At 30.4% G+C, this 24,256-nt stretch overlaps 3 protein-coding genes and 1 long non-coding RNA gene across 4 annotated transcripts; all 4 read left to right on the forward strand.

Annotated features, from left to right (window-relative positions):
* Window positions 1-261: 261 nt before the first annotated feature.
* LOC121231933 (transcription factor MYB36) lies at window positions 262-1,860 on the forward strand. The gene is made up of 3 exons (XM_041117077.1): window positions 262-462; window positions 536-665; window positions 1,051-1,860. The coding sequence occupies exons 1-3, from the start codon at window positions 327-329 to the stop codon at window positions 1,544-1,546; spliced, it is 762 nt and encodes a 253-aa protein (XP_040973011.1). The 5' UTR covers window positions 262-326; the 3' UTR covers window positions 1,547-1,860.
* Window positions 1,861-7,178: 5,318 nt separating this feature from the next.
* Window positions 7,179-9,302, forward strand: LOC121231934 (rRNA methyltransferase 1, mitochondrial). Its single transcript, XM_041117078.1, has one exon. The coding sequence runs from the start codon at window positions 7,415-7,417 to the stop codon at window positions 9,095-9,097; it is 1,683 nt and encodes a 560-aa protein (XP_040973012.1). The 5' UTR covers window positions 7,179-7,414; the 3' UTR covers window positions 9,098-9,302.
* A 6,852-nt stretch (window positions 9,303-16,154) lies between these two features.
* On the forward strand, window positions 16,155-17,781 carry LOC121232304 (phosphoglycerate mutase-like protein). The gene is made up of 6 exons (XM_041118043.1): window positions 16,155-16,205; window positions 16,272-16,346; window positions 16,424-16,503; window positions 17,136-17,238; window positions 17,467-17,555; window positions 17,658-17,781. The coding sequence occupies exons 1-6, from the start codon at window positions 16,155-16,157 to the stop codon at window positions 17,779-17,781; spliced, it is 522 nt and encodes a 173-aa protein (XP_040973977.1).
* A 4,352-nt stretch (window positions 17,782-22,133) lies between these two features.
* Window positions 22,134-23,487, forward strand: LOC121231935 (uncharacterized). Its single transcript, XR_005930182.1, has 2 exons — window positions 22,134-23,024; window positions 23,166-23,487. It is a non-coding gene; the product is annotated as an uncharacterized lncRNA (long non-coding RNA).
* The last annotated feature ends 769 nt before the right edge of the window (window positions 23,488-24,256 follow it).

Raw genomic sequence — 24,256 nt, forward strand, 5'->3', positions numbered from 1 at the left:
TATCAAGCTCAAGCTCAAACTCAAGAGTATTAAAACTTGGCTCAGCTCGACTCAATTATACGTTTACCTAAGTACGGTTGACTTTTACTTGTAACCCTAAACAAGTAATAAATTTCTAGGAAAGACTCGGCCCCCAAAATTGAAGAAAATTATGTACTTGGTCCCTTTGCTTTTGTTTAATTGTCGTAAAAAGTCAACTTTCCCAATGGTTTTTTATATCCAGAGTCCATGTCTTAAAAACCCACAGCTAGCAAAGGCATTTCCTTTAACACCCCCCCCTTCATAATTTTATCATTTTGCTTTTTCTTTGAGTTTCTTGTTTATCAATGGTAAGAGCTCCTTGTTGTGATAAATCCAACGTTAAAAAAGGACCATGGTCCCCCGATGAAGATAACACCCTCATAAACTACATTCACAAACATGGCACTGGGGGCAATTGGATTACTCTTCCTCGTAAAGCAGGTTTCTTACCATACATACATATATAGATGCATGCATGCATACATACATGATGATGATCACGATGATCTTACAGGCCTTAAGCGATGTGGGAAGAGCTGTCGTCTACGGTGGCTTAATTATCTAAGACCAGACATCAAGCATGGAGGGTTTTCCGAGGAAGAAGATAACATCATTTGCTCCCTTTATAGTACCCTAGGAAGCAGGTATGTTAATTCAAAAACCCTAAATTGTTTAGTTAGCTCGAATTTTGAAGATAATATTATTGAGAGGGTAGTCATGAAGTTCGAATATGAAGATTATCGTGAATAACTTTAGGTTAAAATTTGCTATGAGTCACTGTACTTTGCAAAAGTTATGATTTGTTAATCCATTAATTGTTTTTTTAGTGAGTAATATATTGAAAAAAAAACTGACATGACATTGCACATATGATAATATATTTGCTATATTAGATTTTGAAAATAACAGAACTTAACTTAATAAATTTAATATTTATTGTTTGGTGAGGACTAAATCCACAAATTTTATAAAGTAAAGGGACTAACAGCAGAATTTAACCATAATTTTATGTATTGCTGGTTGGTTTAGGTGGTCTATTATAGCTGCTCAACTGCCAGGAAGAACGGACAATGATATAAAGAACCATTGGAACACCAAGTTGAAGAAAAAACTATTGACCGCAAAGATCAAAGGCGGCAACAATGAAATAACAACAACCATGTCAGCAGCACCATTTTGTAAAGCTGTAGGTTCCAATGGAAGCAGCAGTACTACATCGTCTTCTTACATGACAGACTTGAAAACATACCAGCAAAAGTACTACGAGTATCCAGCACTGGTTTTGGACCAAACTGATCAGTTTCCAATGCCATATCTTCCCTTTGAGAACAATTATGGAGCTGCTTGGTGTAGCAATAGAGTTGGTAATGAAGGTCAAGGGATGATGTATCATTTTGTTGATTTTGAGGTTGACCCACAGAATGTTTTGAGTGGTTCAAGCTTTCAAGAGGAAAATATCAATGGAGTTGGTGATGATCCATGGTTTGGGATCGTTTCTGCTACACATTACAACATCTTTGACTAACCGACTGTTATCAACCCTAATGTAGTCCATGATATATATATATAATAAACATGGTCAAAGGAAGCAAAACATGTTTTCTTAAAAGAGGGGAAACTATTAAATGTTTGATAAAGTGGAGAGACAAATAAAAGTTGTTATAATTAGATGTTTAGTAGGGTATGAAAATGGGAGTTCAATGTAACTGAAGATTTTAAAAGTAAACTAGTTAGAATGTATTATGAAATCAGCAGATCAATGTGAATAAATACTGATGTGGGTTGTACTCTCTCTCTATATATATTAGTAAATAAAAAATAAAAATAAAATATTTTTTTAATTTGAGCATTGGTAACGTTATTATTGCTACAATAAGGAGTACATGTGGCTGAGCGTACTTAAGAGTTTGAAGGTTATGAATAGATATAGGTATTATATAAAAATATTATGTATTTTTAAGGTTACTTTTTTTTTTAAAGTTTTTATATAATATTAGATTATGTCATACCTACTGTTACTTGTTTCATAGCTTTAATTTGAATTGCAGATCCTATTCTGGAGACATGAATCTCCACATTAATAGCATGTTTGATTCCAGCATTGAATAGATCAACGAATAATAATATTTATCCATTTGTAATGGAAATCACATTAATAGGAATATATGTTGAAATGTCTCTCGACTTGGGTCTCAACTATTGGTAAAGCAGTCATACTTCCTTCACCTAATTGAGAACTTGATTTAGCAGCTTTTTGTAAAAGGTGTGAATGCAAATAAAAAGTATCTCATGGATAAGTTTCATGACTCAACAGTTTTCGTATTAATGAAAAAGGCATTTGATGATAAGCCTGTGCTTGCTTGGAAAGATCGTCATAAATGATTAACATGTGTCGTTTATACAAATATGTTTACAAAATAATAATATAACAAATAAATGAGGATTTAGTTAAAATGGTGAAGTTAATATATTAAATACTATGATGTTTTAAGTTCAAATTATATTATGCGTGACTTTTTTTAGACTTTACATAAAATATAAAATAAAAAAATACTCTGATGATAATTACTCATTATTTAATAAAAAAATAAAAATTATAATTTTACAATTAAATTAAGATTCTATTAATAAATGATACTAATTCACTCAACCATTTAAATAATAAAACAAATATTTAAATAAAACAACTAAAAACAACACCTTCACATAAAATTACCTCTCTTGAAAACATACCAATAATTTCTTCTTAGAAAATATAACAAAAAAAAATATTGTAACTGCAAAATATACAAAAATTAATCTAAAAATTGTAAAATTATAAAAATATGTATGCATTTTATCTTTTTAAGTTTTAATTCAATTGGTATGGGGATTGTTGCCAATATAAGAGGATATGAGTTCGAATGCGTTAAAACACATTATCCTCCTATTTATGAGTTGAGGAGGAACCATGTATAATTTTAAGCATTGTATCAAAAAACAAATATGATCAAAATCTACAATAAAATTTTCTTTTAAAAAATCTACCCAATTTCTTTTTAAGCACAATCAATAATTATATATAACTCTAGAAATTGTGGTGAAATGTTGAGAAACAATCATTCAAATTTTTGTGAGTATTAGCTTCTGACTGGTCAGCTATCACGAGAGTTGCATTGGTTGAGCGAATTCAAAGTTCAACAAAACGTTCCCAACGATCAAAACGTTTCAAAGGATGTAAATGTTTGGAACGTAAATCAACCCATCCTTCGTTTATAAATACGTTGGTTTTTATTCGTTTATTAAGCTAAATTAATGGATATAACAATATTTTGAAGTTTTATTTATTAAATGAACCGAATACGAATTCTCTGTTCAGTTCATTTATATTTATAAACAAATTTATTTATGTTCATTTAAAGCTTGTTTGTTGTTCCATTAGTATATATTAATGAAATTATTCTGATTTGTATGTTTTTTATTTATAATATAATTATTTATATTTATATTTGACTATTTTATATTTAAAAAATATAATATAGGTTTATTTATTGCTTGTTTGTTTATTATTCGTGAACATATTTAATTATGTGTTCTTGAATATATTTATTTAAGTTAATCGAATTCTTTGCTATTCTTTTTTTTTCTTAATAATAAATAAATAGCCATAATAATTCACAATGCACTTAATATAATTATAATCTATTAGATTAGATTGTATATATTATTTATAAAATTTTATATACGAAACATAAAGTTACCGATTTTATAAATAATTAAATTTTATTATTTAAAACTGAAGAAATATAATTTTTTATAGAAACATAATAATTTAAATATAAAATTTAAGCTATTTATTTGTTTGGACATGAGCTATACTATGTCCGTTTCTTTTTTGACACAATGTCTAGAACTATTTATAGTCTCTCCTCAACTCATAAAGAGGAAAATAATGCGTTTCATCACATTCAAACCCATGTCCTCCTACATTGACAACAATTCCCATGCCAGTCAAATTAAAACTCAATCGACTACTATATCATTTTCTATTTTACTTGATCGAGAAAAATAAAATAAACTTAAAGTTATTTATTTGTATATATAACAAGTACTATAAATTCAAATATACATAATGGGGAAGCTTTAGTTTTCAACAAAAGTATCCCAAGTCTTACTAATCGGCTTCATTTTCTAGCATTGAAGATAGACTTCTACTAGGGTTTTAAGAATGTAGTTAATCTCTACACTTAAATATTTTAGTATAATTATCGACATTAGTAATTTTTTTGTCAATTTTTTTTACTATCAAATATATTTATCGGGTTGTGACCTATGAATCAAGTGTTCAGCTTTTCCAAAAATAATATGAGTTCGAATTACAATTATACAAAAAAAAATTATCGAATTCATAATGATTTACTCTTTAAACATATAGTTAGCCATTGCAGGACATACTTTGAGTAGATTCTAAAAGCCATTTAGAAATCTTTTGTGGTGGTTGTAAATAATCTTTTGTTACTCCTGTTTAAATAAAATAAGTATTCGATATATTGGTAATATATATTGTATTTTTAGAGAGATAAATTAGATTCGAGATTTAAAATTAATATTAGTTTAATATTTGAGCTTGAATATAGCCCAGCAATTTGTTTTTGTTGTTCGTATAAAATTATAAAATCATACATTAATATCCATTAGAGAAATTTTGTTAAAACTTAGTGTATTATTTTATAGCACATAAAATAAAGTAGAAAAAGTTGAAAATTCAATGTTTTGGATTTCCTTTAAATGCCTAGTGTTCGTGTTTTCAGTTTGAAACTACTATTAATGTATCATTGAATTTGAGAATAATGTAATGAAGAACATGAAAATTACAGTAATAGTTGACTAGTCACGAGTCTAACTCATCACCAATTTAGTAAGAGTATTAAATTTTTATGTCGAATTATTAACTTGAAACTCAACAATTCGATAATTTGTAAACAAAAATTAGTATAAATCAATATTTAAACAATTTTATGTGCAATAATTTAGTAAAAATCAATAGTTCAAATTCATTTGTTTATTAACAACAAAATTAGCTTTTTCATTTTTTTAAAGTGCGACAATCAAATTCTAACAAAGTAAAATAGAGAGATTAACTTCTTTTCAATTTTCATAGAGAGATGGAATTCGTAATTAAATATATACAATTATATGAAGGATTTAAATGTATGATGTAGTGGGACAACGAGCCATTAAATTTTGGGAGGCCTACAAAAAAATTCAAAATTTTTGAGGCTTAATTAAAATTTTCATAAAATTTAGGAGTATAATAAGAACTTTTAAAAATCTTGGGGTATAACTAAAATTCAATAAAAAAAAGAGAAATAATGATAATTTTTAAATTTTTTTAATTTTAAAGGGCATAATAAAAAATTTCCAAAATTTTAAGGGGCAAAGGCTCTTCTAGCTCCAACAATGTTGAAATGAATTTTCTATTTTTCATTGAAATAAATCTCAAAACTACACTGGCTTTTTATTTAATGTATAATGTTATATGTGAAATTTTAATTAGATTTAATTCTTGCAAACTATTAACAAAATTACTAATACAACATCATTTGATGCTTATATATTCATACACATATAATTATATTTAAGGATAATGACATATTTGCCCCCTAAACTTTGGTCGATCTTCTAATGTGATACCTCTACTTTCAAAACGTCTATTTTGATACCCATACTTGCACGTTGTTTATCAATGAGGTAACTCTGACTAATGGTGTTAATTTCTGTTCTGTCAGAACACGTGACACAATCACAAAATGCCACATGGCATGATTTGTCAGAAAAGAAATTAAATGATTAAGTCAAGGGACTTGAAAATAACTATACCATTGTTATTTTAAATCTCAACTAAATATCTTTGACATAATGGGTTGGAGAAAAACCCAAAACTAAAATACGGGCTACAAAACTCATCTTCAACCCAATATGGTTTCCACCCTCTATTTCTAGAAGTTGGGTTCGGCAACAAAGAATCGAGCTTGACATTGGTTGAGATTACAGCATTGGCGTTAATGGGTTGGAGAAAAACCCTAAACTTTGAAGAAAAATTTGGACTTTCGGTGACATTGTTTTGCTACTGTTATTGTGTTTTTTTGGGGTTGAAATTGGGCTATCCCCCACAAACCCAATAATCTGAAAACCACTCACATCATCACCGTCTATCACCGGCAGCTTTTCACGCTTACCGTCTCTCAACTTGTTGTTTCATCACTAATTCACCACCATTATTAATCTTAAAAAAAACCCAAAACTAAAACCGATTTATTACCCAATAAACCAAACAAGAAAATGTAGACTATTTTCCATTTTAATGGGGAAAAAAAGCGTGAAAATGGAGGATTTTGTTTTTGTATTTTCTTGGTCGAAGGAAGCTTTTAACACATTTCTAAAGAGTTAATTTGAGGGGGAGAAGAGTGGGGTTTTCACATGCACTTGAAATGAGGAGGCTGGAGGTTTTTCTTTCTATCATTTTCTGGGTTATTTATTATTTCGTACATCTTCTCCCCTACAAAGAAAGTGAAACGAAAGGAAATAAAGATAGAAGGGTTAATTAATATCAGGTCCCTCTCATTATAAGCAATACAAATACTTTTAGACAAAATTTGGCACATGAAACTTATAATTAGGACATCTGTCCTGACAGGTCAGAAATTAACACTGTTAATTTTAATTATAGATACCACGTTGATAAAACAGAAAGAAGATAATAGACATTTTGAAAGTAGAGATATCCATTAAAAGATTGACTAAAGTTTTTGAGGTAAATATGTCATTTTCTTCTATCTATTCAACATAAAAATAGATTGATATGTTTATTTGAATTTATAAAAAATACTGCTTATTACTTCTTTTGATTCATATACTATATTTAAATGATATTTATATAATTTTTTTTACTTTTATTTTGTATACTTGTGGAGAAATTAAATTGTCCACATGTTGCCATGTGATAGGCTTTAAGTTTATCTTAACATAAATGAACAATGGGGTAACATGGCATACAAAATGATAGTAAAAAGATTGTATAGGTACCAAAAAGATAAATTTCACTATAGTACAGGGTCAAAATAGGAATAAGCCAATTTTGTATTTGAGCGGTCACTCCAAATGGGTGTTTTGCAATGGCGGCGTCGTTTTAGTCTTCTGCAGCCAAAGAAAACCTAAAAAAGATCATTTCTTTTGCTATCAGAACCAGATAGAAAAACCCAGAGCTGATTTGCTATGGATTCCTTTACATGTTAAAAGCCTCTGCTTTAAAAATCCAGGTAGAGTCTTTTTTCACTGAATTGCTGTTTCAAATTCTCAAAGTTCATCTCTTTACTAGTAAAGTGAGTTCTGGTTGTTGTAATTCAATCTATAAATGCACACTATGTACTCTAATTTGACAAAGAACCAAGCTTTTCCAATTGTTATTAGGTTTTCTTCACAAACCTCAAAAACCCAACTTTTGCCAATTGGGTATTCTCCAAAACCCTCCCTAAACCCTTCATTGATGTATAGCACCCATAAAGGTCTCCACTTTCACCATAAGTGTTTAAAACCTGAAAGTGTTTTAAGTGAGTTTAGGATTAGAAGTGCTATACGGTGTTGTTCATTGGTTAGAGCTAGAAGTTTTTCGAGTTTGAATTCGAAAAGAGTTGGTGAAGATAGGGTTTTTAGTAAAGCTGGAAAGGCATTACCTTGGTTAGCCTCAGGGGAAGTGAATAGAGGGAAAGGGTCACATAAAGTGGCGATTCCAAAGACCGATAGTCGTTCTTCTTGGGAAGAATCATTGGATAGGTTGGAGAAAGAGAATAATAGTAGCTCCTCTTGGGAGGAATCAAATGAATCATTTTTAGGAAAAAGAGGTGGAAAGGATGTTAAAGAGAGCAGGCATAGGAAAGTAGATATGATAAGGGATCGTCGTAATGGACTTAATGGTAGTCATAGTAAAAGAGATGAAAGCAATGAAGAAGAAGAAGAAGTGAGGGAAGAAGATGAGCTTGTCAATGATCCGAGATGGGACAAGATTAAGGGTAGGTTTAGAGGAATGGTGGACAGAGAATTTGGGTCCGAGAAACCGGAATTTCGAAGATGGAATAAGCAAGAGAGTTGGGGTAGAAAAACATGGAAAGAGGCCACCGAATCAACTTTACCTAAAATGGTTGGCGAAGGGGTTTATGGGGTAGGTCCTGTTTTGGCTGCATTGGCAGCTGGGAGAAGGGAGTTTTATGCTTTGTATGTCCAAGAAGGATTAGATTTGAGTAGTAATAATCGGAAAAAGAAGGATAAGAAAGGGCTTGAAAAAGTGTTTAAGTTGGCTGAAAAACTCGGGCTTAATGTAAAAGAAGTTTCAAAGCATGATCTTAATATGATCGCTGATAATCGCCCCCATCAAGGTTTGGTGCTCGATGCTTCTCCCCTTGAGATGGTCAAGATAAAGGAATTAGACCCTGTCCCAGATGAGGAGAAAGGTTCACTTTGGGTAGCTTTGGATGAGGTTACTGATCCTCAGAATTTAGGTGCCATAATTCGGTCAGCTTACTTCTTTGGAGCCTCAGGGGTGGTACTATGTGCTAAAAATTCAGCTCCATTAAGCGGTGTCGTCAGCAAGGCAAGTGCTGGCTCACTTGAATTAATGGAGCTTAGATATTGTAAGAATATGATGCAGTTCTTAGTTTCCTCGGCACAAAACGGTTGGCGGGTTCTCGGGGGTTCTGTTTCTCCAAGAGCTGTTCCCTTGAACAAGGTTTTGCCAGGCGTGCCAACCATTCTTGTTTTAGGCAGTGAAGGCACTGGCTTGAGGCCTTTAGTGGAGAGATCATGCACTCAGTTAGTTAGAATCCCAGGAAATATTCCTACAGACATAACAACCGGAGATGTTGATGATATGGAAACTACGGAAGTAAATTCCGTTTGCTCAATCGAGGAATTCCGATCTTTTCTGGCTGTTGAGAGCTTGAATGTGAGTGTTGCAGCAGGTGTGCTTCTTCACCACTTAATTGGAAGTAGCCATGGTATTAGTTCTCCAATTGATAACAAGTTAACTGAAATGCATCAATGATATTCCATGGATGAGGCATTGAGCTTAGTATCTATGTTGTCATGGTGATTCTGACATTGTATTTGGTTTATATGCAGTGACATGGTGATTCTGTCATTAGTTAAATTCTTCATTCATTTCTCTTTGCTTGCAAATTGCAGGAAGGTTGCATGTAATTTAGAACCCTTTTATGAATGAGTTTGGACTAACGTATTTATATTGTTTATCACTGCTTTTGAGAAGATAAAATATTCATTTCAACTTTAATGGTAAACGGAGCCTTAAATTTTCAGGCATGCTGATGTAGGGGTTATTGCCATGGCCAAATAGAGTATGAAGCCAGAGGGGTTTTTATTATTTGGTCATGGCATTCAATGTTACTCAGACTTATGTATGATAGTTGGATATGTGTATCTATCCGACACAAGAATGATTAGATTTTTTTAAGGAGGTTTTTTAGAGGATTTTAGAGCTCATATGTTGGATTGGAGTACTTCTAGATAAATGATGAGTACAACCAATATAAATGCATTAACCCTTAGGGGTTTTTTTTTTTGTTTTTTTTTTGTTTAAATAAATTAAAGAGAGCCCAATTGCTTTGCCATGGAGACCAAGTAACAAGCATATTAGAGACAAGAACCAGTATCATCACTTGGAATATATAACATATAATTGAATTTTAATTCCAGTTTTTTTCTATATTCTAGTAATATTAATTCTATTCTCCCTTTAGAACTTTCCCTGTAAATAAAATAGTGAAAAATAAAATTAAAGAAAAATGTATGTTTGTAAAAGAAAATTGAAGGAAAATGACTGTTTTATGGAGAGGAATTCACTTGTATCAGTATAAATTTTGAAGTAATTTTAAATTTTCATATATTTTAGAATGATTAATATCTTAATAATTTAATCATCATATTTTATATTATATTTATATGTATCATGCATGTCAATTTTGGCGTAAATTAAAAAAAATACTATTTATTTTATGTAAAAAAAATTAGTTATTCAATAAATATTAATATATACAAAATTTTCAAACCCTCAAGCTCGAACTTGAGCTCTATTCAATAATTAAGGTTAAGGATAATAATATATATCAAGGGTAATAACGTAATTTGATAATATAAAAATATACAAAGTTCTGTAAGGCTCGTAAAGTATTCCAATTAAATATTATTAAGTTTGAATTTAGTTTAATTGATAGCTCGAACTTGACTCGATAATTATAAAATCAAATTTAAAATTTTTGAGTCGAATTCAATAGATTACGAATACTAATGTTTCATTTTCACCCTTACGTGACAATTTTTTAACCTAGATTACAAGGATACAATAGAAGAGACATGGGCTCTAAGTTTGAACACCATATTAAAGCGTAAGTATGACAATTTTATAGCTTTGGGCCTCTCTATAGCTTTCCTTAGGTTGTTAGCTTGCAATTGCAATTGGATTTTTAGAATTCATATATTTGTCATGAATGGGGGTAGAGATGAGTTTGGATTGAGTCAATTTATGATATTAATAGATATAATTAGTGGCGGAGCATGGCCCCTCAAAGTTTAAAATTTTTAATTTAATCTTTTGTAAATTTATATTATGGCCCTCTCAAAAATATAAGTAGGCCCTCCCAAGGTTAAAGATTTTTGCAATTTTTTCCTTTGTATATATATATTATAGGCCTCCTAAAAATATAAGTAGGCCCCTGCAATATTTTTATAGGATTAAAAATAATATTAAAAAAAATTATTCTTAATAAAAGCAAAGAGAAAAGCTTCTTGGAGAAGCCAAATTACTTATGGTGACTTTTGAATGATATTTTTGTTAAATAATAATAAATTAATGTTTATTTAATAGTTTATTTAATATAATAATGTTTTATAAGTACTATAATAATATATATATATAAAAAGAAAAGAAAAGATGAAGAGACTTTTGTCGTCTTTCTTCTTCACATTGGTGCTTAGTAAGAAAAGAAGAAAAAAAAAATTCTTTATCATTATTCCTCGAAATTTGAAGTACAATGTATGTTTTTCTTCAAACTTTTTATAGATTTTGAATATTTGAAACTTGTTTTGCATATATGTACTAATAGTTTTTTTTTTCTGTTTTATCAAGTATATTAAAAGTTACCACCATTAAAGGATATTGATGGAACTTGAAAGCTTATAAAATTAAGTGAAATGTGTATGTGTTTGGATGAAAAATGATTAGGAGAAAATATTTGTCACTTTGTTTAAAATTATGTCAAATAATAACTCGTGAAGCAGTGAGCATTCCTGTGAAAACGGAATAAAAAATAGTTAACCGAGTTAAATGATAGCTATTTCATCTTAATTGTTGAAATATTGCATTTTGTTGAATCGATAGTTTATATGTTTAAATCTAATATTATATAGCACTTCTAATTTTAGCTTGCCCCCCAATATTAATATCCTGACTCCGCCACTGGATATAATTATTTAAATTCGGTTGAACTTGAGTCTTGAATTTGTTTATATTTTATAAATTGTTAACTCCTACATTATTTTACACTTTTATAAAAATATGTTACATTTTTATATATTTTTTGTATTAAACTTTAAACAAAAATCAATAATGTTGTTAGAATTGGATTATATTTACTGATGGATTGAAATTAGGAGCCAATTAATTTGGGGATTCAACCGACGCTATAAAATTAGAATAATTTTACCATTATAAATAGAGAAATGTATGAATTTACAATTTTTTTTATATTGTTTTTGCATAATAACCATAATAATTTAATTTTATCGAATGTCTGTTTACAACAATTTTTTTTTAAATTATGTATTTAAAATGATAATTTGTATGTTAACACAGATGTTAAAGATTTGACCAATTAAAAACTTTAAAACCAAAATTATTTAAATATTTATTATATTGATTTTGAATCATATAGTTAAAGAGCTTTTTTAAGTTTTTTAAATTTAAATAGGTAAATTACGTTAAATTTCTAATAAAATATTAAAAAATATTTTTAAATTGATATTTTATATTTTTTATAATTAAATTTAAAATTAAAAAAATATTTTTATTATTTAAATTGAATTCAGTTTAGATCGGATCGATGTACAGAAACTCTTACCTTATCAGGTTATTCAATCCTTAGACAATTCTATTTCTTATCCCGCTCCACTTTTGAGACAAAATTATTATTATTATTATTATTATTATTTGACTAACTGACTTTATTACATTTACTTATTGACTAATGAATTTTTAACTTTACATATTATGTTGGATGGTTTGAAATTTTAATATATATATGTATATATATATAAGTATTAATTAAGTCTTAATTCGATTGGTATCGATATTATTGTCATTGCAGAAAGACGTGAGTTCGAGTCCGCTGAAGTGCATTATTCTCCTATTTAAGATTTGAGATTGGGCTGTGGGTAATTCTAAATATTGTATCAAAAAAAATAGATATGATAAAAACCTACAATGAGATTAATGCTCAATATATATATTAAAAGTAAGGTCCAGATCATCTTTCTTTATTGACACATGGATCAACACACATCCCTTCCTTTTTCTATTTCTTTACATTTTGAAAATTAGTTAAATTGTAGATTTGATCCTTTTGTTTTTATAATATATTAATAAGTCTACATAGTTCATAAAATTAAACTAGATTCAAGTTTTGAATATTGGATTTCAAGTATGACTCATATTTTAGTTGGAATATCTATTATTTGTATCTGAACACTTTAATTTAAACAAAATTTTATATTTGAGCAAATAACTTAAACAAATTTAAATGGTGTTTCATGGGTGGTACAACATGCACCACTGTTAAGAGAAATGTTATTTGATTTATTCTCATTTTATATGGTAGACATGTTTATGGGTCGGGCCATCTTACCCGGTTCGAAGACTTACCTAAAATATGAGAAAATTTGGATAAAAAAATAGGTCTAGAATATGGGTTGGATAAAAACGAGGCTTGTTTTACAAATGAGTCGGGCTTCAGGTAAGCCTTTTTTGGGCTAGGCCCGACCTAACCCGGATACATGTCTACAAAATCAAAAGTATCGATACCCTTAACAAAGTATAGGTATCGTTATCATTTTAAAGTTCGATATTTTGAAAATTAAAAAAAATTTGATTGATTATCGATACCCATCCCCTAGGCATCAATACCTCATAGCAAGTATCGATACATTTTCTATGGTATTGATACTTTAGATTTTAATATGGGTCGAGTCGGTCTAGGCCCGGGTTTAACATTTATAATCTGGGTTAAGTTTAAGCGAAAATTTAAGTCCATTTTTTAGTTGAGCTAAAATTTTATTAATACCCGACTTATAGACAACTTTAATCCCTACTCTTCATTTCTCTTAAAAACACTATATTAGATTTTTGTTCAACACATATTGAAATATAAATAGTAAGATTTTTTTATATATATTGAAGATTTGATGGTTAAGATTATAAATAAATCGAGTTTGAATTAATGGATCTTCGTTTATGTCCGATTATTTCTTTTTTTTAAAGTTGTTTGTGTTTGTTGAAAATTTTAAAATTATGTTTTTGTTTTCATTCACTTACAATTATGTGTATTCATATTTATTTGTTTAAATTAAGTAAATTTATTCATCAACATTAAATAAATATATTTACAAATGATTAAAAAAAATACACAAGTATACTATTATTAAACACATTTCTTACTTTTTTCAATATAAATTGATAAAACATGAAAAATAATAAATATATTATTAATTATGTAACAATTAAAAAAAATAAATGATTTATCAAATAAATTTATCCATGTCTTATTCATATTCATTTCGATTAATAAAAGAAGCTTAAAATTTTATTTTAGAATATGTTTATTTAATTTTTAAATTGATAAATGTATATATCATAATAAATAATACAATAAAGATTGTTTTCACAGCCTTGTAACAATTTACAGACTAAGCCTTTATTTATAAAAAAAATTCACCAACGGCTGTTATTAATTGTATTTTCAACCATCAATTATTATTTTTATTTCATATTATTAAGATTTTTAATATATTATTTATGAAACTCAAGTATAATAATTTAATTTTTGAATAAATAAATTAAATAGTTGAATAGTTAAAATAATAATTATAAAAAAATATATACAAAAGGATATAAGACTACACTACTTTTAATCCGGTAAAACTGAATTAGTTAAAATTTAAGAATAAAATTATAATCAATTATATAAAATGAAATGCGACTATCACCGTATAATGCTGCCTATTCCTGATTATAGGGCCACCAAATATTGTTGCAAAATCTCCGGCATGAGCATTAGTATTATACAATACACAACACCATCTGCATGTGTAGCAAAATAATTATATCCATAACTGATATATCTCAACGAAAGTTTAGTGCATCATCATCAGCTATAGGTATTGTATTGTTTAGATGATTTTCCTTTCTGCCTTTCCTTTCTGCCTTTGTGATGTCTGTCTTTCAAAGACTTGAATTGCTTCGAGAAATGTGTGTTTCTTATACTTGCTGATAAGTTAAGGAGTATGTGGGCTGACTTGATGTTGAGGCATTAGAATTGGTATGCTCCTTTTATTTGAGGAAGGGTGGTGTATCAACCAAGCATAGCGCAGTGCGAACCGTTTAATCCCGTAATCATCGGCCCAATGCTGTACATTCATCGTAAGTGGAGCTATCGACATGCAAAATATACCATATACCACGTAAAAAGCAGAAAGCAACAAAAAAGAAGAAGTTGCCACCCAAATCCTGGAAGTAAATAAATATATATATGGTATATTTTCCTCTTCATTACATCCATTTTAGTGTCCACTACTCCCCTCCCTAGATGGCACCTACACCTCCTAAGCTTCTTAACAAGGAAAAACGCCTTCATCTGGTTTGTCCCTTAATTTACAAAGTATTTCCATGTCATTTTTTTATTATCATTTAATAAAAAACATTGGTTTACAGATAAGGCGTGCACATGAACTTCACAATTCCAAGTAAGACACTAATCCTCAACTCTCCCCTCTGGGTTCGCAGAAGGTCATAGAAAAGCTTTGTCAATGGAATATTAATTTTTCATAATGAAAGCTTTTTCACATTTTAGCTGGTTTTAACAGGTTCGTGAGGAACGGAAAAAATCTTTCTGCAAGTGGAAAGGATACAACAATAAATTTTAATAATTTATATTTTTATAATTTTTAAAAAAATAAATTAAATTTTTATCATTTTTGAGACAGAGCTAAAATTTTTTTTAGGGTAGAATTAAACTGTATATTTATATAATAATAAAAATATAATTTTATCATTTTAATAGTTTATATTTTTATAATTTTTAAAGGATTAAATTATTTTTTTCTTATTTTTTAGGATTAAAATGTAATTTTATAAATTATGAGACACAATTTTCAGGAGAGCTGGGGAACTCGAGCCACTTTTGAAGGTCAAAGTATCGCAGCCCCCTTATCCACCCCTAGTGACTGTGATATGATGTTGTTTCGTTCATCGACCTATCTTCCATCTACGATTCTAGGTTTTAGCCTACAAAGCACGAAAAGCAGTCTAGAAAATACCAAGCAAAACCCCAAAGGCTCAATAAAAACCTAAAGCAAAAGAACTAGTACAGTCTTAAAAAATGATAAAAGACATATCTTTGGTTCACCAAAAATCCCTGCACTCTTAAAATCCAGATTCTGTCTTCAACCGACAATGAGACACGAAGACAAATCACTAAGGAAACTTGTCTTCGACATCTTCAAATAAGAGAAAAAGATGAATTTCAAATAGGTAGTAAAAATAAATTAATTCATTTACACGGAGAAGGTGAATTTCAAATAGGTAGGATACACATGGATCAATAATAACACACGTAGGACCTTTTTAATCCCGTAATGATCGGGCCAAAGTAAAGCCGTATTTTTTGTGTATCCTGATGCCAGCATGGAAAATGTTGATATCAGCATGCATAATATACAATATTTATCGTAGAATCATAAAGCCAAAAAAGAAGATGTCTTGGGTGAACCTTGTCTACTGCCATCTTCATTCCACTACTGACTACTCCACTACCTAAATGGCATCTACATCTCGAGAGCTTAGTAACAACGAAAAACGCCTTCATCTGGTTTGTCCCTTAGTATTTGCATGTCATTTTTTTTATTTATCATTTAATAACAACATTGGTTTACAGATGAGGCATGCACATGAACTTCACAATTCCAAGGAAGAGACTAATCCTCAACTCTCACCTCTGGGTTCGCAGCAGGTGTTAGAAAAGCTTTGCCAATGGCATATTAGATTTTCATAATGAAAGCTTTTTGACATTTTAGCTGGTTTTAACAGGTTCGTGATGAACGGAAAAATCTTTCTGCAAGTGGAGTGCTGCAAAGTATTGAACTAGTCGTCACTTCCCCTCTGACACGGTATCAATCATATGATGTTGTATTGTTCATCCACCCATTTTCTCATCTGGTTTTTTTCCTACAAGCGCCAACAACAGTCTCGAAAACACCAAACCAACCCTCAAAAGCTCAATAAAAACCTACAGCAAAAGCACAACTACGGTCTTAAAAAATGATAAGAGACATATTTTTGGTTCACCAAAATCCCTAAAATCCAAATTGAGTCCTTCCATTGAGCTCTATAACTTCGCCAACCGACAATGAAACTCGAAGACAAATAGCTAAGGAAACTTGTCCTCGACATCTTCAAAGCTTCATGTTAAATCTATTGTCTTCAAGTTGCACTAGATTTTTGATAATTTCCTCTTCGTTTCTGATAACTCGTAGACGCAACTTTTTATCAAACTCATATATTCCATAATTCTTCTTCGTTTTTGTAATCTATTAATGGTCCTCACTTGTATCTCCTTAATCCCCCTTTTTAGTGTTTCAGACTTTGTTTCTCTCTTTCTATCATTGATAAAATGCTTGAGTAAGCAAAATAAAAAGGAAATTTTTAAGGCATCGATCTCTACAAAACAAAAAATAGTAAAAAGGTTTCTTCATTAGCTTCTTGATTTTATTTCTTTTTTTTTTTGTGGTTGAAATTGCAGGACATTGCAGACTTCAGTTGGTGTTTTTCTTGGTAGTGAAGAACATGGAGATAATTGCAATAACCCAATAATCATAGCAACTGAACTTTGTCGTGTACGCATGGTATATATATACATATACGAAAGTTGGATCATGTTCCATTCCATTATTTTAATCCACTAAAGCTCATGTCTTTCAATTCAACGTAGAGGAAAGATCGCAGTAGAGAAAGCATCAGCCGGTGCAAGGCTCGTTTCCCACAAGTTGTTTTTTCATTGGCAAGTACACAAATAACTTGTTAGTTTCATTAAATAGAAGTTCAAATAATTAAACATATACCTGTTATTGTAGATTGAAAGTGAATATGACATTTCGTGGGAGGCTGAAGAACGTGAAACCGATGAAGCTGTTGCTGCTAGGGCAGTCGAGTTTATTGGATGGTGTGTACTAAATACATACATACATATATATTTTTGTCCTTGAAGGAATTGAATGCTAAACTTGGGTTGGATTTTTGTATGGAATCAACTTCATCATTGCAGGTTGTTGGCACGGAAAGAAAAGGAGATAGCAGTGGTCAGCCATGGAGGTTTTTTGAAACAAACTCTACTTGCAATTGGGCATAAGTGTGACCCCTTAGTAACCTGTGATAATTTCACCCCGTAAGTGTATAATAACCATATATTCAGTAAAAGTACTAAGGAAAGTTGGATTGTATTTGGCTTTTTCTATTAAAGAAATTGAACAAATTAATCTTTACATGGTAGATTAAAAAATAATTTAATTTTTCTGTGAAAATAGACACCAAGTGTTATTATTTGGTTAAAATTGATTTGATGTACATTTACTAATTTACTTATTCTTTTAATAGAAGAAACAAAATATAATATAACTTTTAATACCTTTCATAATTGGATTGTATATCTTTTAAATTATTTGAGTTTTTCATTTTTTTCAAGTATTTGTACCTTAATATTTACATTTGGAACATAAAAAGGTATCTAAAACTAATGTTTGTGCAGGTTCGAAAATTGTAAAATTCGCTCTGTGATCATCTCTGGTGATTATTTCTAATGAAAGGTTAGAGGTTTGAAATATAAATTTGCAAAGAGATTACTAAAACTAGTCAATATACATGCTTGATCTATCTATAACCATAAGTTCTGATTTCCTTTTTCTTTTGGTGATTTCGTTTTTTTTTAACAAAAAAAAAATGTAGCTACGTACTGTGGAAGAATCCCTTAATAATAAACTCCTTAAAGATTCAACATTGTCAGTGGATGAAGTGACCAACTAATAGTTAAACCTCTACCGTTGGATAATCTAGCTACTTTGTTACAAAAAATTAATCTTGGATATTAATATATTATATGGATGTACGTGTGTATGTGTATATGTTGGTCAATATAGACCAATAAACTCAATTTGTAGTTTTCATAAATTAAGGTTGCTTTCCAAGTTTAATCTATATCTTTATTTGTAAAGTGATTTTTTCCCTTGTGATTCTGTTTATAATTGCACACAATGTAGTCTAAGTTTACAAGGAATCAATCTTTTCAAATTGTTATTAGATTCTCTGACACAAACCTCAAAAACCCTATTTTTACTAATAGGGTATTTGTGCAAAACCCTAAACCCTGAAGGGAAGGACCTATCTGTAAAGCTCTCCACTTTCGCCATATGGTATGGAAAAACCCAGAAGTGTTGTAAGTGGGTTAACAGTGTAGTTGTTTGGTGAAGATAGGGTTTTTACTTTTTACTAGAGCTAAAAAACCACTACCTTTGAGAGAAGAAGACGAGGTTTGTCCATGGAAGAATTGGTGTAGAAAAACGATACCAACTAAAATGCATCGAGATGAAATTTAGAGGAAGGAAAAAAAAAAAGAATGGAAGACCAGAAAAAGATAAGAAGAGAAAGGGAGAAAAGAGATCATTTTGTTTCCATGTGATGGTGATACTTATGCACATAAATAGTGCCTCTAGCCAACTGTATCCGTGGCAATTGTCATATAACACGGGAGTGTTATATATGTATATATAGTGAAACAGTGGATCCTGTGTTTTGGTGGTGCTTGATGCTTCTCCCCTTGAGATGGTGAAAACTTCAGCTTCATTACGTTTTAGGAGCCCACCATTCTTTTTTTAGACCTTAGCTTTTTTGCCTCGATTCCATGAACCTTTTTGTTCCCTCGATATTTAATCCATTTTTGTTATAAGGAGGGAAAGGTTTAAATTCTAAAAAGGAATATTACACGTGCTCATGTTTATAATAGTGGGTCCGGAAATTTAGTATCTATATGATTAACTAGGACATGAATAACAAGCCATCAAGTGATTTAGAGGTATCTTGCCAAAAGAAAAAAACAATGATTTGGGGGAAAGATATATCAGAGATGATTCTAGAGGCCTGGCAGTAAGTGGTCGAATCTCTTAAAATAAAAAATTTTCTATTTTAATTTTTTTAAAATTTTAAATTAAAAAAGATAAAATTATACTTTGGCACCCCTAAAAAATGATAAAATTTTGATTTAATATTTTAAAAATTATATTTTTACTATCATAAAAATTACATTTTTACTATTATAAAAATTACAATTTAATTTAGCTCTCTACAAAAAATTTCTCTCTTCGCCCTTGACAGATATGCTTGACTTTAGGGGTGTTCAAACTTTGGTTAAAACCAAATTAACCGGTCGAACCGGTCTAATTCGGTAAATCGGTTAGTTAACCAATTTAGTTCAGTCGGAGATCAGTTAAAAGTTTTTTGGAATTTCTGTTAACAATTAATTCAGTTTACAATCGGGTAATTAACTGAATTAACCGAATTTAATAAATAATATTATAGATTATATGTATTAGGCTATTACTAGTTCGGTTAATTTGGTCAAATGAACATTATAAATTTATTTATTTTTATATGTGTTATACTTGTTTTAACAAAAAAAATAAAACATATAAATTACGATTAATTGAGTTAATATTTTTTGAAAAAATTCGATTTGATTAGAGGTTAAAGGACTAAAAAGTTCGATTAATTCAATTAATACTAGTTCGATTCCGTTAACTTTTGAACACCCCTACTTTACTTCTCTTAAACCAACTTGACTCTTCTTGAAATGCATGTTTGTCTTAAATTATAATTTGGACATCAAAGTTTTTTTAAGCTTATGACCTTTGTTATTAATTATCTTAAAATTTGAATATTGTTATATATATATAAACTTTCATGGATAGTTAATATTTAACATTTTGATAGAATTTAATTATATATATTTTTTATGCATATTATGTTTTATTTTAAATTCATATAATAATTATTTTTTTCTTAGGTATTCATATTATTAAATTTAAATTTATAGTAATACATTATTGAATCAAAATTAATATTTAGAGATGAAATGTGTCTATAAAGAATATTCATTTAGATACGAAAGGTCACTAAATATTTAACTTTTAAAAACAAATTTGGACGTATTTGTCCCCAAAGCTTTAGGTGTGAAATTCATCTTAATCATTTTTTTTTATGTTTTTATGAATTTGGGGATTATATTCCTCCTTAATTATGAGGACGATCTTCACAATTAATTTAACAAATTTTCAAAAACATTGTTTTAAATGGTGCATGTTGGGGATGACTTAAGTCATCTCTAAGCCTATCGAGGACCATTTTTAAACTTTTAGAAACGATTTTTAACCATCCCAAAGCCTTTTAATTTTGTAGTGAATAAAGGGTGGAAGCTTTTTGAGATACGCCTGATTTTATTTTTTACAAACAAACAAGTACGTTACAATGGAAGGAGGGAGAGAGTTTTGTTGAGTAATATTTGCTTATGCTGTATTAGGTGAAACACATGACGTATTTATATATATTTCTTATTGTTAGTATTACAACTCATAATAGGTCCTATTGTTTTGTCTTGACCTTTGAGTCGAGGGCATTAACATTCCTTGTCATGCAGACATTCTCTGTGCCTCCTCTGGCTTATTAGACGTTTGCTTATAGAGCACGCGACCCTTCTGACCCTGGGACTGACCCTCCCAACGGACCTCGTACCTGTCAGTCATGAAGGAGGGGGTCCTCTTCGCAGGTATAGCTTGCAACCTCGTCCCTGCGAGGTTCACGCAAGCTCCCTCTTGTAACCTTGTCTGTGCCAGGCTTACGTGAGCTCCCCAACGAGCTATCTTTGTGAGCATTTTGCATTCTTGTAAAGCCCTTAGCTGACTATGGCGAACATTCTTCTTCCAGGTCAGAGGTCCAGATCCTCTCGGTCATTCGGACTATCAATTCCTAAATCCTAACAGCGTTTATATATATAGTGGAGCAGTGGGTTCCGTGTTTTGGTGGTGCTTGATGCTTCTCCCTTTGAGATGGTGAAAGCTTCAGCTTTATTACTTCTTTGGAGTTTCAAGGGGTGGTGCTATGAGCTTAAAATTTCAGCCCCATCAAGTAGTGTTGTGAGCAAGGCAAAGTGCTGGCTCACTTGAATTAATGGAGCTTATAATTTTGTATGTGCTTAAAATTTAATTGCTCTATCTCCATTTTTTTACAAGGATGGAAAAGTTAGAAGACCTCTAAAAAAATAAAAAAAAGGAATAAGTGCTGAAGTTTTAAAACAGAAATGGTAAGATATAATTATTAGAGGCATTAAATTCTTATTTTATTTTTGTTTCTTTAGGGAATAGTGGGTGGGGAATTTAGAATATATATATGAGTAACTAGCACATGAATCTCTATTTTGCGTGATAACAAGAAGCCACGTGAAGTGATTTGGGGGAATTTAGAATATATATATTTGGAGGACATGAATAGTCAATGAACATATAGTCAAGGAAAACATAAAACATACCCCATTCGATTTGACTTAGAAAAAGGATATTTTGTTTTTTGAAACTATATATTTCGAAATAATTACGAATATATTAATATATTTTAATTTTCAATAAAAAGGAATCCGAAATTCTTTATAATTGGAACTCGATCAAGTGGGATATTAATTTACTTCACTTTGATATTTATGCAATTACCAGGGGATTTGCTTTATATGATTATGTCTTATCCATGTCGGGGAGAAGACTGCACAGTCTTAGCCCTTAAGAAGCATCCGACAACCTTCCTTTTTTGTTTTGTGTATGGATCGGTTACCGCAATGGATAGAAGCATCTGTCAGGCGTAAGGTATGGACAGCGTGGTTGAAGCGTCTAGGAACCCTTTTCCTTTATCTCATTGATTTATTTCGGACTATCATTTTTTGTTCTCAGTTGATCCGATGGAGATCATCAGCAATTGCCTTCAACAATTCTATTCAGGGGTGAGCATGAGTAGAAAGCTCATATTCACACAAGTAGACTTGTGGGTATTCCGTTAACGGATCATTTTTTTGAACTCTTTTTTGTGTGAATCTTATTAATGTAATGGTTGGATAGGGAAACAGACCTAGAAGAGGAGGCTTAGATGTTTTCTTTCCTTGTTGACTTTGAGGGCCTTACCGGGGAAGTAGTCAAAGAAGTACAGCCGAGAAACCAGGCATTATTGAATTAACAGGACATTAGGTAATTCTTCTTTATAGTACTAACAGAAAAAAAATACTAGGTAAAAGTGAGTTCACATTTGGATGGCTGTAGTCAACGTATGACTGAGTCATTTCATAAGTTCGAAGAAAGAACGCGCATAACAGTTAACCAACCCACCCTCGGGGAGGAGCATGCATCTCAAAGTATGGGGCAAAAGCGCTTTTTGTCTCTGGGGATCCACCACAGGTTAGGTTTGAGAGCCGTGTGATGGGTGACTATCCAGCACGGATCGGAGAGCACTTTTAGTCTTTGCTGGTGAATGGAAGCCCCCCCTATCAAGCAAGAAAGCAACGGCTCTTCCCACAGCGGACTCACCGTTGAGTCTATTTGTTATTATGGTAAATCAGTATTTAGTTTTACCCGTAAATTATGACCTTGATAACATTCTAGTTGAATTGGTAGGGAACGTTTCCCTACAATTAATAAATTTTTCATTATCTTAATTAATTATATTAAGAGCTTGAATGTTAATGTTGCAGCAGGTGTGACATGGGACTCAAATGTGGTTGAGACTTCAAAATTCCTAATCCTCACTCTTATCATATAGCTAAAGACTTATTGGCTAATAGCATCATATTTGGTTTCATTATGCAAATATAAATAAGAATTGTTATTTGATAAATTGGTGGTGGATTAACCCCCCACCCCCCAAATGAGATTTTTTTTTAATGTAAATCAAGGGTACTCTGACGATATTAATGTATTATATGGATGTATGTGTGTATGTATATATGTTGGTCAATATAGACCAATAAACTCAATTTGCAGTTTTCATAAATTAAGGTTGCTTTCCAAGTTTAATCTATATCTCTATTTGTAAAGTGATTTTTCCCCTTGTGATTCTGTTTGTAATTGCAAATAATGTAGTCCAACTTGACAAGGAACCAATCTTTTCAAGTTGTTATTAGATTCTTTTACCCAAGCCTCAAAAACCCTATTTTTACTAAATGGGTATTTGTCCAAAACCCTAAACCCTGAAGGGAAGGACCTATCTATAAACCTCTCCACTTTCACCATAAACTCAGTAGTGTGGAAAAACCCAGAAGTGTTTTAAAGTAGGTTAACAGTGTTGTTGTGTAGTGAAGGTAGGGTTTTTACTTTTTATTAGCTAGAAAACTATTATCTTTGGGAGAAGAAGACGAGGTTTGTCCTTGGAAAAGTAGAAGAATTGGTGTAGAAAAATGATACCGACTAAAATACTTTGGGATGAAATTTAGAGGAAAGAAAAAAAATATTGAAATTAGACCTCGGTTGGTGTCTTGTTCATGTATCAAAAAAGTGAAATGATTTGGATAAAAATATAAATTCGAAAAATAAATTGGATAAAAAATAAAACTTATATTTTAAACAAGTCAAACCTCGAGTAATTTAATTGCAGATGGAAAATGGCGTGGAAGCTTTTAATTTGGCATAATATAACTTTAACCTTTAATATTTATATATTGTGTCAATTTAAGTCTTGATTCTAAAAAAAATTAACCATCAGTGTTTACACACTGTGTAATTTGCTCTCTCTTTTTTCAATTTTTTTTGTGACCCTTTCACGTAAAAAACAAAAAAAAAAACAAAT

This window comes from Gossypium hirsutum, chromosome A07, assembly GCF_007990345.1.
Source record: "Gossypium hirsutum isolate 1008001.06 chromosome A07, Gossypium_hirsutum_v2.1, whole genome shotgun sequence".
NCBI classification, from domain to species: Eukaryota; Viridiplantae; Streptophyta; class Magnoliopsida; order Malvales; family Malvaceae; genus Gossypium; species Gossypium hirsutum.